This window comes from Oryza sativa, chromosome 10 (assembly GCF_034140825.1).
Source record: "Oryza sativa Japonica Group chromosome 10, ASM3414082v1".
Classification (NCBI taxonomy): Eukaryota; Viridiplantae; Streptophyta; class Magnoliopsida; order Poales; family Poaceae; genus Oryza; species Oryza sativa.
The window spans coordinates 15,331,669-15,348,008 of NC_089044.1; the positions used below are offsets into that span (position 1 = coordinate 15,331,669).

At 44.8% G+C, this 16,340-nt stretch overlaps 2 protein-coding genes across 2 annotated transcripts; one reads left to right on the forward strand and one right to left on the reverse strand.

Moving 5' to 3' along the window:
- Positions 1-8,017: 8,017 nt before the first annotated feature.
- Positions 8,018-9,392, forward strand: LOC4348638 (probable histone H2A variant 2). Its single transcript, NM_001423034.1, has 2 exons — positions 8,018-8,346; positions 8,717-9,392. Exons 1-2 carry the CDS (start codon positions 8,224-8,226, stop codon positions 9,011-9,013), a joined length of 420 nt encoding a protein of 139 aa, NP_001409963.1. The 5' UTR covers positions 8,018-8,223; the 3' UTR covers positions 9,014-9,392.
- Positions 9,393-11,946: 2,554 nt separating this feature from the next.
- LOC4348639 (calcium-transporting ATPase 7, plasma membrane-type-like) lies at positions 11,947-15,521 on the reverse strand. Its single transcript, NM_001423035.1, has one exon. It carries the CDS (start codon positions 15,178-15,180, stop codon positions 12,073-12,075), a length of 3,108 nt encoding a protein of 1,035 aa, NP_001409964.1. The 5' UTR covers positions 15,181-15,521; the 3' UTR covers positions 11,947-12,072.
- Between the last annotated feature and the right edge of the window lie 819 nt (positions 15,522-16,340).

A 16,340-nucleotide genomic window follows, 5' to 3' on the forward strand; every position in this document is an offset into this window, starting at 1 on the left:
GTTTCCTTTAAGATAGATCCAATGAGATTGAGTTACTAAGATCTAATTATAAAAAATAATAGGTCCACCATATTAGGTGAAATTTGCTAAAGGAATATATTACTATTATATTTTTTGGTGCTGTTTTACAAACTGAATGTGTTTTAGCTACTATTAGTTTATTAAATGTAAATAGAATAACAACTTATTATGAAGTTCTGTACTATGATAAAATCTATATCATTATATTTTTGCATGTAAAAGTAAAAAAATATAACCCAAAAATGAATATTTCTTTTAAAGTTGAAATATGATGAATATGGGTCTTAATTTAAATGTAAATTTAATCACAAATAATTTGGTTACATATAAATTAGCGTATGACTTAGATGTTATAGTTATTTAATTTTTTCCATCAAAAGTTATGCTTCCTAACTAAGGCCCTGTTTGTTTCAGCTTAAGATTATTGTAATCTAAATTATTAAATTAGATTACTCTAAGCTGACATAAAATAAGCTACGAGTTGTTTGTTTTTCTAGATTATTAGAGGCATCTAAGGGTAGTGGGTCTTTAGCCACTCAATAATCTGGAAAAAGCTCCTCTAGAGGAGATTATTGGATTATAGTAATCTGGCTTATAGATTGTAATAATCTAGCATAATAATCTACTTGTTTATTTCAGCTTACTCATAATAATGCAGATTATAATAATCCTAAGCTGAATCAAACAGGGCCTAACTAATATGGCATGGAGAGGGAATAGGAAGAGGAGAATGAGGGGTGGTGTGTACGTACGTGCATCATCCACGTACAGTCCGTTTGGGGTGGGGCCGTGGGGTTGAGAGGCGGTTATATATTTTTCCATCTAATCTAACAAATATCTAATAGTTAAAAATAATGGTCCACAAGATTAAATGAAATCAACGGTTTAGATATATTGTTTTTCTTAAAACTCTAATTTATTGAAGTGCCACATGGTGTCCTAGGAGCGTTTGTAGGAAGTTTAATGGACTTTTAGTATATAATAGATTTTGTAATCTCACAAATTTGTTCGTGCCATCCATCTGTTATACGTATGTTAGAATGGCACAATTACATCTTGAAAAAAAAGTCAGATTTACCAATAAACTATTGTGATAATTTAAATTACCCCATGATCTAGACCTAACAATGACTCTACTTCGGCCTTCGCTACTGTCTCGGTCTTGCCCACTAGGCCACGAGGTCTAACCATTGCAAACTTGCCACCATTTGGGATTGACCTCATCATCAAGCTCCTCTCCAACCATTATCCTTTTTTCCCTCACCGAGGTGTGCCTCTTCTTCAATTTCTACACAATATTTCGCAAATCACACTACCATAGCCGTAACCTTGCTGTCGAACTCATCTCCTCGATTATGTCGCTCTACAAGGGAAGACCCAGATCTATCATGACTGCAAATCTCTTGTCAAATCCATCCCCTCCATCATTGGCATTAGCGTCCTCTCCTCTATTCCTCACTTTCCTTCATAACTATGCACATGCCTAGATGGAAGCGCTAGTAATGGAGGAATCACGGCCTGGTGCGATCACAGCCATCCATCGATTCATTGTTGTCCGACATCGGCTAGAGATTTGGGAGAGGGGGTTGGGGTTAGGGATTTGAGATGGAGACAGAGGAACAGAAGATTGCGGAATCAACCTATATTTGGCACACACTACCACGTTGGATTGCCACATGTGCTAGCTTAGGCCAAAACCATCCAGAGAAATGCTTGAGGAGGCTATTGTACATTGTGAAATGTCGAGGAGTGTCGAGTGTTTGATGTTGTAGTTCAGGTAACTCGAACTGTCTTTAATAAATAATTTGTACCTTTTTCCTTATATCTTCTATGTACCTAAAAAACAATAATCCAGCTATTTATCCTGGCTGGTGCCTGGTAAGTGCATAGTAATACCTTTTGAGGACAGACCATTTTCCATTCTGCTTTATACAGTCAGCGCTGGTGATTAATCTTTCCAACAATACCTGTCAAAAGATCTTGGAGTCATAAAAGTCAAATGCAAAAAACTTGTGAACAGTAGCTGCACACTGTGTAACAACTTTATGGCCATGGTCCAGGGCAACATAGTTCATGTGACTATCAAACCTAACATTTGCCTTTTCTTTTTTCTCCTTCTTTCCCCAAGCCAATCATTTCTGCCATACCCTGATCAGGTTAACCCCTATCAGCAAAGCTGTACTAGTACAGTGCTACCTAGCAGAATAGAACCATATCCAATAAACCAGAAAATTATTGAGTAAGTTCTCCCCTAATATTCTCTATCTCTTGTGGTGTTGACAGAGAAGGGAGTGGTCACAGAAATGTGATGTGATTGGTAAACAAAACCAATTTATTAAAAAGGGGAATAGGATAGGGAGAGATGCTGCCTGCCTGCTGCTGAAGAAAAAAGGGATATGCTGTTGAAGAGAGAAGTGAAGGGGCAATACTGATATGGCATGACAGAGACATCACCACCTTATCGTTTAGTATTAGAGAAATGGGAACAGATCATGTACTGATATGCAACTTTTATTGTATAATAAGTTGAATTATTATTATACTACTCCATCTGTTACAACGGCCCTGTTCAGCTGCCACAACAATGAGTAAATTATACCCACGGTACAACAACTTGGCGGGTGGATGTGATATAATATAAGAACTTGAGAATTAAACATTTGAATGCAACAACTTAACAAGTGTGTACGTTCTAGTACAAGAACTTGGCAATTTAGTATTTTGGTGCATCAACTTAGCTAAGCATATGCTAGGTGAGTTTTTCTCACGATGTCAATATGCCATTACATAGCAATCCTACGGTATTACCTTATAATATTAAATTTAATCTTTAAGAATTATCATGCACATCCAATTTAGATATAATTACCTTTAAGAATTTTTGTTTTTTTTCACCTTCCTAAATCTCAACTGAAATATAATAATTTTTATATCTAGTTTAATTGACTTTTAGTTATTAGTTATTATGATAAAAATATAAATATGCTTATATACAAATCCACACTAGTATATTGTCAAAATAAGTACTTAAAAATTGAATATGTATAAAAAAAGTGCTCCAAATAATTAAGTTGTCGCATAGCTTCTGAACTTATTATATCAAAATCGTACATATCTTATAAGTTGTTGCATTTATGCGATCAACTATGTACTAAATTGCACATATCTGCCAAGTTGTTGCACTAGAACGCTCATTTCTTAAGTTCTTGCACCAAATTGTACCCACCTGCCAAGTTGATATACTATGGTTGCAATTTACTCAAAAATAATATACTGAGTGAAAATAAGGGCAGCCGAACAGAGCCAAAATAAGTTTATTTTTCACCCATCCCATACACACCAATACAAAACAAAAAGAGACAATCTATTATATGCCACTGAGTTTGTCACAGCTCTACGATTTGCCACTGACTTTGTTGCGTTCTATAATATGCCATTGACTTTTACTTAACCTCTATGATTTACCATTGCCGTCCGCTTAGTCTACGTTAGTACTGTACAATTTTATCCAAATGACCAAAATACCCTAAGATAAAAACTTCCAAAATATGGACAAAAATTCGAAAATACCATATTATAAACATAAGATTGTAAACATTCAAAATTTGACCAAAAACTTAAAGTCTTACATTTTAGAATTTTTATCCAAAATTTGAAAGTTTTTGTCTCAGGGGTATTTTGGTCATTTGGATGAAAGTGTACAGTACTAACGGGGAATAACCGGACGACGATGGTAAATCATATAGGTTAGCAAAAGTCGATGGCATATTATAGAACGTGACAAAGGTAATGGCAAATCGTAGACTCATAACAAACTCAGTGGCATCTAATGGGTTATCTTAAACAAAAACTAAGATACTATCACTATATCAAATAGGAATATAATTATTAGTGATACTTCCTGTTCAGTAGCAGAGTTTCTTTTACTAGTACGAAACTGAGCCCGTGGTAAAGCGATGATGATACGAGCCCAGACTTTGAGCAGATGGCAACATCTCTGGCTAATCCAAGAACAAAGCACCACTTTCAGAGACAGATTACTGCACGACGTGGCGTCCTCATTTGCGAGTATTCTGAAGTGTTGTGAAGCTGAAGCCTGAAGACGATCAAACCAAAGCTTGATGGGACGTGACTGGTAGGTGTCAGGTTGGCGTCACGGCTCGGGCCCACGGAACTCTGACGTATGGGCCCGAGGGTAACAGTGATGGTTTCAGAAATTCAGAGGCTGGAGGAGAATCAGGGAGCTCTTTTTTATTTTATTTTTTTCTTTCACTTCAGTTTTGGTCTTCACTAATCATGGCTTCATCGTCAGATTGTCCCGGGGAGTACTGTTCATGTGTGAGTCTGCACTGTAACGGAATGGGTTTTTTCTGTTCTGTTAGGGTGGTAATGGGTCAGGCCGTTAGGGGCTACGAGTTCTTTCACATCTCATTTTAGTTCTTAAATATTTTTAATTCAAAAATCAACTAAATTTCAGCCCTACCTTATAGACGTGGCTCTTAGAGCATCCCAAACAGATGCTCCATCCAATCCTCCATCTAAGAAATAGAGGATGGGAGTAAAAAACCAGCCTCCAGCGGATACGCCATCGGCAACGCCAAAAGTAGCGGATCGCTAAAACATGAGAGAGAAATACCAATTTTGGCGTTCCTCTCTCCTCACGCCAAATCGCAACCGCCGCTCTGGGTTGAGCTCCCGCCCCCACCCGGAGTTCACAACGGCGGCAAGCAAAGCAGATGGAGGAGGAGATACGGGGAGGATAAGGCGCAGCTTCGATAAAATTGGCTATCGAAGGAAGAAGGGAGGTAGAGAGGTGGCACCAACCGGATCTGGGCTAGGGAGGTTATTGGAGAAGAAGCCGCTCGGCAACCCCGCCGTCTCTGCCGCGGCTACTCCACCCGGTGACCGCCGCACTGCTCCTCTGTCCGCGACCTTATCGCCTGCGCCGCCGGTCCTCCTCCGCCCGGCGACCGCCCGCAACCCCGCTGTTCCTTCGCCCGATGACCGCACGTCGCCCCTCCTCGTCCTCCTCATCGGTAGAATAGAAGAGATGATGAGGGGTAGAATAGAAGAGAGGAAGATAAATGTAAATGATATAAATGTGATAGTTGAAAGATACAATAAAATATATATGGATGATGTAGTATGGATGATCTGTTGGAGTGGGAAAAAATATAGAGTGAGAATCTTTTTGGATGAATCTAAATGTGAATATAGGGGATGAAATTTGGATGAGCTCCTAGGATGCTCTTAGTCCCCTTATATCTTGTTAGATCAAAAGTTGTACCCATTACTACTCGTATGCGTGATCAGTTTTTTGCCATAGACCGGTCTTCTGAAGTTTGGGGAGGTGTCTCTCTTGGTCTTGGTCACAGTCCTCTGATACTTGGAAAATGTATTTGATGGAGTTCTGAGTGACTACTTATGTTTATCTATTCCATTGTTTTTAAAATAAGAATGTATCTTGAAAGTAGTTTGAGTGACCAGTAGTATTATATTTACTTACATTGTGTTTGAAGGAACCAAGATGCAATGGGAAGTAGGTCGTGGTGGAAGCGTCCTTTACGTATGTGTAGTGCGGTTGTTTGGTTTGTTACAAATGCTAACCATACAAGAGAATTGGCAATACCGACAGAATGAAACATTCATGCTTGTTGTTATGAAAAAAAATGTAGTACTAAAACTTTGGCAACAGTGGAATGATCCTGCTTTATTGAAAATTTCAGCCTATCTATATTTGGAAGAGTTCATGTTGGCAATTATCCAAACAAGCTCTTAGTTCAGTGGCGATTGCTAAAAGTGTGCACTTTGGTCTCGCTGTGTTAGGCTTGGCAGTTGGCACTGCAACAACCCTGCCAAAGTTAACTAGAGCCTTATTATTATTATTATTTTGAAAGGCCCCTCAAAACCAGGTTGAAAACCCTATCGGGAAGTTCAATTTCCTTGAAATTCCTGACTGAAACTTCCTATCCTGGACATGAATGAAAGTGTCCTTAAATATTTTGAACTGGTAACCTAAGGCCATGTTTAGTTCCCAAAACAAAAATTTTCACGCTGTCATATTGGGTCTGTTTAGATTATAGCCAAAATAAACCTGACCAAGTTTTGGCAATGCCAAAATTTTGGCAAGATAGCAATATTGCCAAAATTTTAGCAGGATTTCTTATGTATTAACTAAATTTGGCAACAAAGTAAACATAGATTTTTTTGGTAACTTAAAAAAATAGTATGGTTGAAAATTGCATCAAAGTGAAAAAAACCCTTCGAATGTTTGGACATATACATGAAATATTAAATGTAGAAAAAAACCAATTACACAGATTGCGTGTAACTTGCGAGACGAGTCTTTTAAGCCTAATTGCGCAATGATTTGACAATATGGTGCTACAGTAAACATTTACTAATGATTGATTAATTAGGCTTAATAATTTTATCTTGCAATTTTCTGGCGGAATCTGTAATTTGTTTTGTTATTAGACTACATTTAATACTTTAAAGGTGTGTCTATATATCCGATGCGACATCTAAACCCAAAAAATTTTTTCCAACTAAAGAAGGACTAAATTCGAATTGCCTGTAGCTCCTTGGAACAAAAAAAAAAGTTGATTTCGTCTTGAGTTGAAAGCTGGAAGAACTGTATGCTGTTGAAAGTTGTGGCTTGTAGCTGAAAGTTGGAACTGAGGATGATGCTGCTCAAAGCCAGTAAAGGATGTGGATGGATGGATGGATAGAGGCATCAAAGATGAGGAAGAAGGGCCAACCACGGCACAAAGATGTACACCACCATCCAGGGAATCTATGTACTATTGTTTCATTTTCCAATAATACCTAACTAAGCTGTACAGGAAAAAACAATTCTAATTATAAATCTAGGCACGTATATATCTAGATTCATAACTAGAATTGAGCCTTTTACGAGACGGATAGGTATATATATATATATATATATATATATATATATATATATATATATATATATGTGTGTGTGTGTGTGTGTGTGTGTGTGTGTGTGTGTGTGTGTGTGTGTGTGTGTGTGTTTCATAGCAACACCATTTTTTTTATTTACTACACCCTAGGCCTGTTCTGCAGGCGGATGCTGCAATCAAGGTTTATAATACAACGCGGTTATCACATGCGGTAATCTTCTTAGTTTTTGAAACCACGGTATACCTTACGGTAATTGTTATATTGTTGGGTGGCGATAACCACATCCTAAATGGTTTGTGAACCCTGGCTGCAATTGTAGTTGTGCTTCTGGCTTGGTGTTTGCAGGCTTTGAGTACCATTCGTATTTGCTGCGGCAGCCAAGTAGCCCAGCAACCGCCTTTGATTTTAAATGTAAATTCTTTATCTTTTTTAAAGGTATCCTCAATGTAAGTCATTTTAGAGCTCAGACGTTTGTTTTAACTTTTAACTATGATTTCATATTTTCCATGAAAATTTAAATGCTCGTTTTTCACAGTCAAATGATTTATCTTTATCAATGCAATATGCAGGGTGGCCAAAATCTTTTGAGTTGTTTTCTTAATTCTTATAATATGTCTATAAAACGACTTAAATTTGGGAAAAGAGAGCGTAATAGCCCCTGAGGCCCCGATTGAAAATTGTAGTTAATTCGAAAAGAGAAATTAGAGTCGAAAAATATATAGCAAAAGAAAAAAAAAAGAAAAGGCTAGTCCTTGAAACAGTCCAACACTCAAGGGCTTTTGTTTCCTTTTGTTGGATGGGGACTCATCCTAGCCCATCCAACCTTGAATAGTCCATTCATTTCCTGACGTGGGCCAGGAAATTGAAAAAAATAGCAGCCCAAACAAAATGGGCCTACAAGTTAATGGGCCGAAGTTCCAGCTCATCCAGAAGGCCCAGTTTGTACTGTCTAATTAATGGGCCGTGTTTTACTGGGTTAACAAGGCCCACGCTCTCTACCCTTCACGTCTCCCTTAATCTCCCACCCACGCCGCCGCCGCCGCCGCCGAAAATCCTCCTCGAAATTAATTCCTCGCCGCGCGGTGGAATTCGAAATTCGCCCAAAACCCCCGCGTCGCCCGCGAAAATTTCCCTCCAAAACCTCCGCGCGCTCCTCCCAAACCGACATAAATTCTACAGCGAGGAAGGGGGAGAGAGAGGGAGAGAGAGCGGACGCGAGGCAGCCGAACCACCAACGCGAGCGAGAGAGGGAGAGGGAGAGGAGGAGGAGGAGCAATGGCGGGGAAGGGAGGGAAGGGGCTGCTCGCGGCGAAGACGACGGCGGCGAAGGCCGCCGCCGACAAGGACAAGGACCGCAAGAAGGCGCCCGTCTCCCGCTCCTCCCGCGCCGGGATCCAGGTTCTCTCTCTCCCTTCCCCGACGCGCCTCTCGCGACGGTTCATCTTTTTCTTGGTTGTTCTCGGCTGCGGTTGCGGAAATCTGGATGGTTTTAGGCGGTTTCTTGGCTGCGTTTTGGTAGATCTGGTGGTTCCGCGTCGATTCTGTTCTTAGCTTCGTTAGCAGATTCAATTTCAGACGAGTGCATTAGCAAAACGCTCTAGTTCTTGCCAGATTTACTGTTCATCTTTGTCGCCTTCGTGAATTCCCCCCAATTTTTCGCGCAAATCCACCCCGTGTTGTTCCAGTTCTTTATCCGAAAGCTTCACTAGTTCTTGCACAACTGCGTACTCACTGATGCTTGTTTTCTTGGGGGCAATGGCGGATGCAGTTCCCGGTGGGGCGTATCCACAGGCAGCTGAAGGGGAGGGTGTCGGCGAACGGCCGCGTGGGGGCGACGGCGGCGGTGTACACGGCGGCGATCCTCGAGTACCTGACGGCGGAGGTCCTGGAGCTCGCCGGCAACGCCAGCAAGGACCTCAAGGTGAAGCGCATCACCCCGCGCCACCTGCAGCTCGCCATCCGCGGGGACGAGGAGCTCGACACCCTCATCAAGGGCACCATAGCCGGCGGCGGCGTCATCCCGCACATCCACAAGTCCCTCATCAACAAGACCGCCAAGGAGTAGGAGAGGCAGCGGCGGCTATGTGTTCTTGGAAGTTTTCTATGACCTCTCTGCTAGGGGATTAGTGAGAAAAAAATCCCAGTTATCTTTTCACTAGTAGTCTTAATCATTTAGGACTTGTTGTTATGGTGATTACCTGAATTAGGTGTTCCTGAATCTGTGTAATGGCTGGCTAAACCTTTGGTAATTTGGTGGTAGGGCTGAAGACTTGACTTGCAGCAGCTTGGTGTAGTTGTGATGTGAAACTGCTTATATTTTTCTCTCTGTTGGGTGACTAGCTAATGCTTGGTTGTTACTTGTTGATGACAATGCTTGCTTGTGATGTTGTGATGGTTTGCTATCTGACTATCTGAGGCTGCATCTGTTTAAGCTCATTCAGAAGAACTGGATGTATGGTTTAGTGTCATTTATGATCAGGTTTCAAGAGCTTTGCTACTGCTGTCCAGTCAAGTTTGTTGATCACTTACTGACCTTTGCTTTTGTAGATGTCATAGTGATTTGATTGATTCTGGGACTTGCACTCCAGGATGCATCAGAACAGGTGGTTTTGTGGAATTTCCTTTTTGTTTATACTATGTGTGGAACATTGGAATTTTATAGGATATCTACAAGAATATTATACTCCATCCCATAATATAAGGGATTTGGGGAGGATGTGACGTAGATTCGTTGTCCTAGGATGTATTACATTTACTCAAAATCCCTTATCTTATGGGACAGAGGAAGTAGGAAACACTCAATTCTCCTAGGAAATGGGAGAATTGTGTTCCAAATGGGCCTATTTATGTTCAGCTGTCTTCAATTTTCATACTGGTGATAGGCTGATAGCCTAATGTGTTATTGCCTTATTTTTCATTTGTTTCACTTTGTGTTTGATGTTCTCTGTATGGTTGTTGCACCTGTCAATCCCAGGTAAGTTGTATAGCCAATCTGTTACAGTACCTGTGAATCTCTGAACTTGCATTTCCAACTGTGTGACAGGCAAGATCAGCAACAGTCGTTTGGGAATGTGATGTATTGTTGTGATTTGTTTTATTTTCAAGGAATTTTACATCCTATAGGTTGGTGGAAATTGGCTTGGTTCAACAAAAGTTGCCAAGTTAAGATCTTTTTAGATGGTTCTTCAGATAATCAGATTAGACCAGTTCATTGTTTTAGATCAGCATGGACAGGAAATTCAGACTTTTTTTGTGCTCAGTACACAACCTTGTCTTCAGCACTACTATAAAAAATATGCATCCTAAGTAAATTTACTTAGACTTCATCTACATTACTCTGTCAAAAGCTTCTCAAAGAATGAACTTTACTTCCCCTTAACTTCTCATTCCCAAGAAACTGCTGGGTAAATATGAGAAGGACGTTTAAACTAAACTAGAAGTAATTTTTTGACGGTGTCAGGAGAGAGTTCTCATTACTGGTTAATCTGAGAAGGACGTGAAAACTAAATTATTCAGGTCAATTTTTTTTTTTACCGTGCAGTGAGAGAAAGACCTCGCAATGGAAACTTGCAAAGAAGCTAGGAGCAGTTGCCACCCACACTGCAGAATTTTTCAAAAGTAATGTAAGTAAAATCACAAACAAATGTCTCTTTAGTTTGGTATAAGCAAAGGCGAAACCCCATTCTCACAGAAAAGGATAGTTCTCTGGAAGAAACATACAGGAAATTCACTTAACTTTCTTTCTTGTATAACAGGTCTATAGAAACAACCTGATCCCAGCGCTGAGCATATCAGCATATGTAATGACCGAATGAACCATGTTTTGAGTCACAAGCTTGCAATACCTAACGATCCGATTCTCCTGCCGAACATTTGGTAGAAACGTTGTTACTGAGTGACAGCAAGAACCGCATTTGGGAACAAAAGTTTCTTATCATATTATGTGGGGGATGTCATTTACACCCTGTTACAACATATACGAAAGTGCAATTTACTCTCTTTTTTGTTGACGTGTTGCAACTGGCGATAGAAAGAAGTGGCACTGAAACTTGCAAAGACGGAGCAGCACGCTGTAAAATTTTCAAAAAAAGTTGATTCCATATGAACAAAATGTAAGTACATTCACGAGCCATTGTTTCTTCAGTGTGGTATAAGTTGATTCCATATGAACAAAAGGCGAAACCCATTCTGACAGAAATGGAGAGTTCTTTGAAGGAAACGTCCAGGAAATTCTGTAACATTCTTTCTGAGTTCAAGTCTAAAAATAACCTGGTCCTTGCGCTCAGCATCTGGAGCAAACTATCTTTTGTGACTCATCACAACTTACGATACCTAACTATCCGATCCTCATCTCCTGCCGAACATTGGGAAGAATCGTTATTTATGAGTGACAACAAGAATTCGGAGTTTGCAACAACCAAAGTTTCTTGGTTCTGACAACGACTGCCAAAAACACTTACTTGATGCATGCTGCTAGCCTGTTTGAAATTCAGGTTTCCATCTGAATCAGATATTCAGAGGCCGGCCTGTGTGTTTAGTTCACACCAAAATTAGAAGTTTGATTGAAATTGGAACGATGTGACGGAAAAATCGAAAGTTTGTGTGTGTATGAAAGTTTTGATGTAATAGAAAAGTTGGGAGTTTGAATAAAAAGTTTGGAACTAAACTCGGCCTAAATCATTTGACAGAGCACATATCTGCACTTTGAGGTTAGGGTTGCATTCACATAATTCTGCATTTTTCAGATCATGGAAGAGATAGAGCAAATCCCAACTTATTATCATTATGCATCGTGAGATACACGTAGCCGCACGCACGCGCCTTGTCCTTTATGAAATTCTGTGTCACAAATCTGAGTATTGTCAGTTGTCACGCCTGATGACAAAATGGCAAATGGCATATCGTAAAGCCTTGTTCGTTTAATAACTCCTATGAGAAAGGGATTAGGCGAGAGATTAGACGGACAAGACCTAAAAGAGAAAAGATATGAGTAATATTGATGAACCAAACAAATCATATATCATATTATATATGGCAAATAACAAGATGGTATAATATCTCCAAAAGAATGGCCTAAGCTACCGACAAAAATCCGAAAATATGAACAGTGGTAAGCGTTGATAGTTATGTCGATCTTCTCCTCCTCCTCCTCGCCGTGATGATCTCGTGGAACGGCCGCTCCGGCACCGGGATGCACTTGACGGCCCACCCGATGGGCCACGACACGGCGGCAATGCCGACGCAGGCGCCCCACTGCCCCCACCCCAGCCTCTCCGTTCCGGCGAACTTGGTCAGCAACTCCACCATCACCACCTGCAGCGCCACCGTGACGGCGACGATGCCCAGGAACATCCTGTTCCGGTGCACGCCGGCGAACACGTTCCTCCTCTCGATCTCCCTCGCGTTGAACTCGTTGAACACCTGGCACAGCACGAACGCGTTGAAGATCATCGTCCCGTTCGCCCTCTCGCCGGCGCCGGCGCCGCCGAAGCCGCGGTACTGGAGCGCCAGCAGCACGGCCACCTGGTACGCCGCCTGCGCCGCCAGGTTGCGCCACATGGCGTTGCTGATCAGCGGCGCCGCGCGGCCGATGGGCGGGCGGCGCATCAGCCCCGCCGTCGGCGTGTCCGTGGCGAGCGCCAGCGCGCCCATGGTGTCCATGATCAGGTTCACCCACAGCAGCTGCACCGTGGTCAGCGGCATCCTGCCCGTGGTCACCGCCGACACGAAGTTGATGACGAGCGCCGCGACGTTGACGGTGAGCTGGAACTGGATGAACTTCTGGATGTTGTTGTACACGCAGCGGCCCCACCGCGTCGCCGTCACCACCGTGTCGAAGTTGTCGTTGAGGATGACGATGTCGGAGCTCTCCTTGGCGACCTCGGTGCCCTGGACTCCCATGGAGAGGCCCACGTCGGCTTCTTTCAGCGCCGGCGCGTCGTTCGTGCCGTCGCCGGTGACGGCCACCACGTGGCCCTTCTGCTTCAGGCGCTGGACGAGCACCAGCTTGTCGAGTGGCAGCGACCGCGCCATGACGCGGATGTTGTCGACGATGGCGAGCTGCTCCTGCTCCGACATGGCGCGGAACTCGTGCCCCTCGATCACGACGCCGGCGGCGTCGTCGTCGTTGCCGGAGATGATGCCGCATTCCTTGGCGATGGCGCGAGCCGTGAGGACGTTGTCGCCGGTGACCATCTTGACGGCGATGCCTGCTTTGGTGCAAGCTTCGATGGCGGATTTTACCTCTGGTCTGCACGGGTCTTTCAGTCCGACGAAGCCCAGCAATGTCAGCCCCTCGTCGTCGATCTTGGCGTTGTCGCTGTCGCCGCCGTCGACGACTTGCTTGTAGGCGAACGCGATGCAGCGGAGGCTCGCCGCCGCCATGTCGTTGATCACCTGCTCGAGCTTCCTCCTCTGCTCCACGCCGAGCTCGCGCGCGGCGCCGTCTGCGCCGACGTACACGGTGCACCTCGCGAGCACCATCTCGGCGGCGCCTTTCCAGTGCGCGGTCACCGCGCCGGTGGCGGCGTCGCGGAGCATCACGCCGCTGCGCTTCTTGTCGGAGTTGAACGCCTCGACGCGCACCACCTTGCATTTCCTCTTGAGCGCGTCGGCGTCCATGGGGAGCTCCTCCACCGCCCACGACAGCAGCGCCTTCTCCGTCGGGCTGCCGGTGATCTCCGGCGGCGACACGTTGTCCGGCTTGTACACGCTGCCCGTGGTGTTCAGCCCGGCGCCCTGGCAGAGCAACCTCACGACGCCGCCGTTCACCGCCGCGGCGGATCTTGGCCGGTCGGCGCCGACCCAGAACTCCGTCACCTTCATCTGGTTCAGCGTCAGCGTCCCGGTCTTGTCGGTGCAGATGGCGGTGACCGAGCCCATCGTCTCGCACGCCGACAGCCGCCGCACCAGCGCGTTCTCCCTCACCATCCTCTTCATGGAGAAGGCCAGCGTCAATGTCACGGCGAGCGGGAGGCCCTCGGGGATGGCGACGACGATGATGGTGACGGCTTGCTGGAAGATGCCGACGAGGCCGCTGAACACGGCGTTGAAGGTGACATTCCTCTTGTCGAACAGCGCGTTGCCCTGCTCGTCCCTGGTGCTGCCGGTGAAGTGCCTCGCCGTGAGCACGGCGAAGACGAGCACCGCGACGGCGATGCCGACCTTGCCGATGCTGGAGGTGAGCCCCTCGAGGCGCTCCTGGAGCGGCGTCGGGTCGGTGTTCTCCCTGGTGATGGTGCGCATCATCTCGCCCCACGCCGTGTCCGTCCCGACGGCGGTGACCACCATCTTGCCGTAGCCGTCGACCACCTTGACGCCGGAGGCGAGGAAGGGGCTCTTGACGGCGTCGACCTCGACGGGGTGCGGCTCGCCGGTCATGCTCGACTCGTCGACCTGCAGCGCGTGGCCGTCCAGGAACACGCCGTCGGCGGGGACGACGTCGCCGATCTTGAGCACCACCACGTCGCCGACGACGACGTCGAATATGGACACCTCCTGGCGCCGCGCGGCGCGGACGACGCTGACCATGATGTTCTCGGACTCCCGTGCCAGCTTGTCGAACCGCTTGCCCTGGCTGTGGTTGCTGACGGCGGAGACCGCGGCGACGAGGAACACGGCGAGGAAGATGCTGACGCCGTCGTACCAGCCGTCCTTGATGCCGTGCTCCTTGATGCCGAAGGCGAGGGAGACGGCGGCGCAGACGAGGAGCACGATGAGGAAGACGTCGGCGAGCGCGTCCCACACGTGGCGGAAGAACCCCTTGGGCTTGGGCTTCGGGTAGGTGTTCGATCCGAACGCCTTCTTGCGGCGCGCCACGTCGGCATCGTCGCCGCGGATGCCGCGCTCCGCGCCGGACGCCAGCACCGCCGCGACGCCGGCGCCGCCGCCCAGAAGGCGGAAGCAGTCCTCCCGCTTGTTCTTGACGAGTCCCTTGAACGACTCATCATCTGCGGCGACAGTGAACGCCACGGGTGCCTCGCCGTCGCCGCCGGATGAGACGTCCAGCTCGCCTTCGTCGTGCACTTTGATCTCGACATAGGAGGGGTTCCGGCGCATGATGCCGGCGGCGGCGGAGAGGACGCCGAGGCGCAGAAGCCTATGACACCCCCTGATGACGTTGGTGGCTTTCCGCCATTGCTTCTCCGGCCTCCACGCCTCTCTCGACGTCGACGTCGACGTCGACGGCGAGCACCGCCGCCCGGAGCCGATGAAGTAGTCAGCGCACTCCATCCAGTACCCGATCCTGATCGATCAGGCGCTGCCGAATCAAGCGACCAACAAAGATGAATGGATCAAACTACTCACAATTTCGAGAAACACAAGCGATTACTCTCAAAGAAAATGGTCCAAGGATTTGCTGAATTGGTGCGAAACTGAATTTAATTGGTGGTGGAAGGATGGATTCCTATATGCCCCCTATATATATCACGGTTTAACAGAAGCTACCAAGAAGCTGCGAGGAAATCTGTAATGGAAATAACCTCCACTATTATTACTATGTCTGTTACAAAGATCAACCGTTTGTGAGTTAAAAATAGAAATTGTTGAACAGAATAAGGTTAGTAATTGGGAGGGAAGGTAACCAAGAGAAGTAACTAGAGGTAAATTTACCGTGTGTATTTTATTTACCATTTCATACAACCGTGTTTAGTACCATTTCGATCCAAATTATATTTAGCGCATTAAGAAAGGTAACTACGGGGTTTAAGGGTTTGACCAGAGAGATATCCAAAATTTAATCCCCTAAATCTTATTTTAGGAAATCTGTAATGGAAATTTAAAGTATGATAATACCCTTCCCTCACCGAGATAGTCCATCTTTAAAATCCCATCTTGAAAATCTACTAACATAATCTTTACGCACGGATTGAGAACGTAGACTCTCCTAATGTGCAGAACTAAAAAAACTGAAGCTGGGAATTCTAAGGGATCGTTCGACAGGCCGTCTACAGGGGCTGCGCACAGTGAATGTGGCACTATTCAATTCATGTTGGCTGTGGGGCAACCGCGAAAGCATTCAGCATCTGAGCATGGCAACTGTTGGATTTGATTTATTAGAAATCCTCAATTTTGGGATTAGTATTTTGAGATTCTGTTGGTCATGCATTTACATTCTCGGCCAAAACTTACTGGTTTTCGTAAGATATTGACATCTCAATCTCGATTAGAAATTTAAGGTTTTTTGGGACAAAATCCTATATTCAGATCGAATTGAAAAATACTGTTCCTGTCATTTTTTCTGAAAAAATACTGGAAAATTTAAAAACAACTATTAATACTATGGTTTTTGTAAAACTTTTTTTTTTGAGTGGAAAGTTTTTGTAGAACTAAGTGGCATACGTACACGATTTTTTTTTTTACAAAAAATGATACTTCCTCCGTTTCACAAT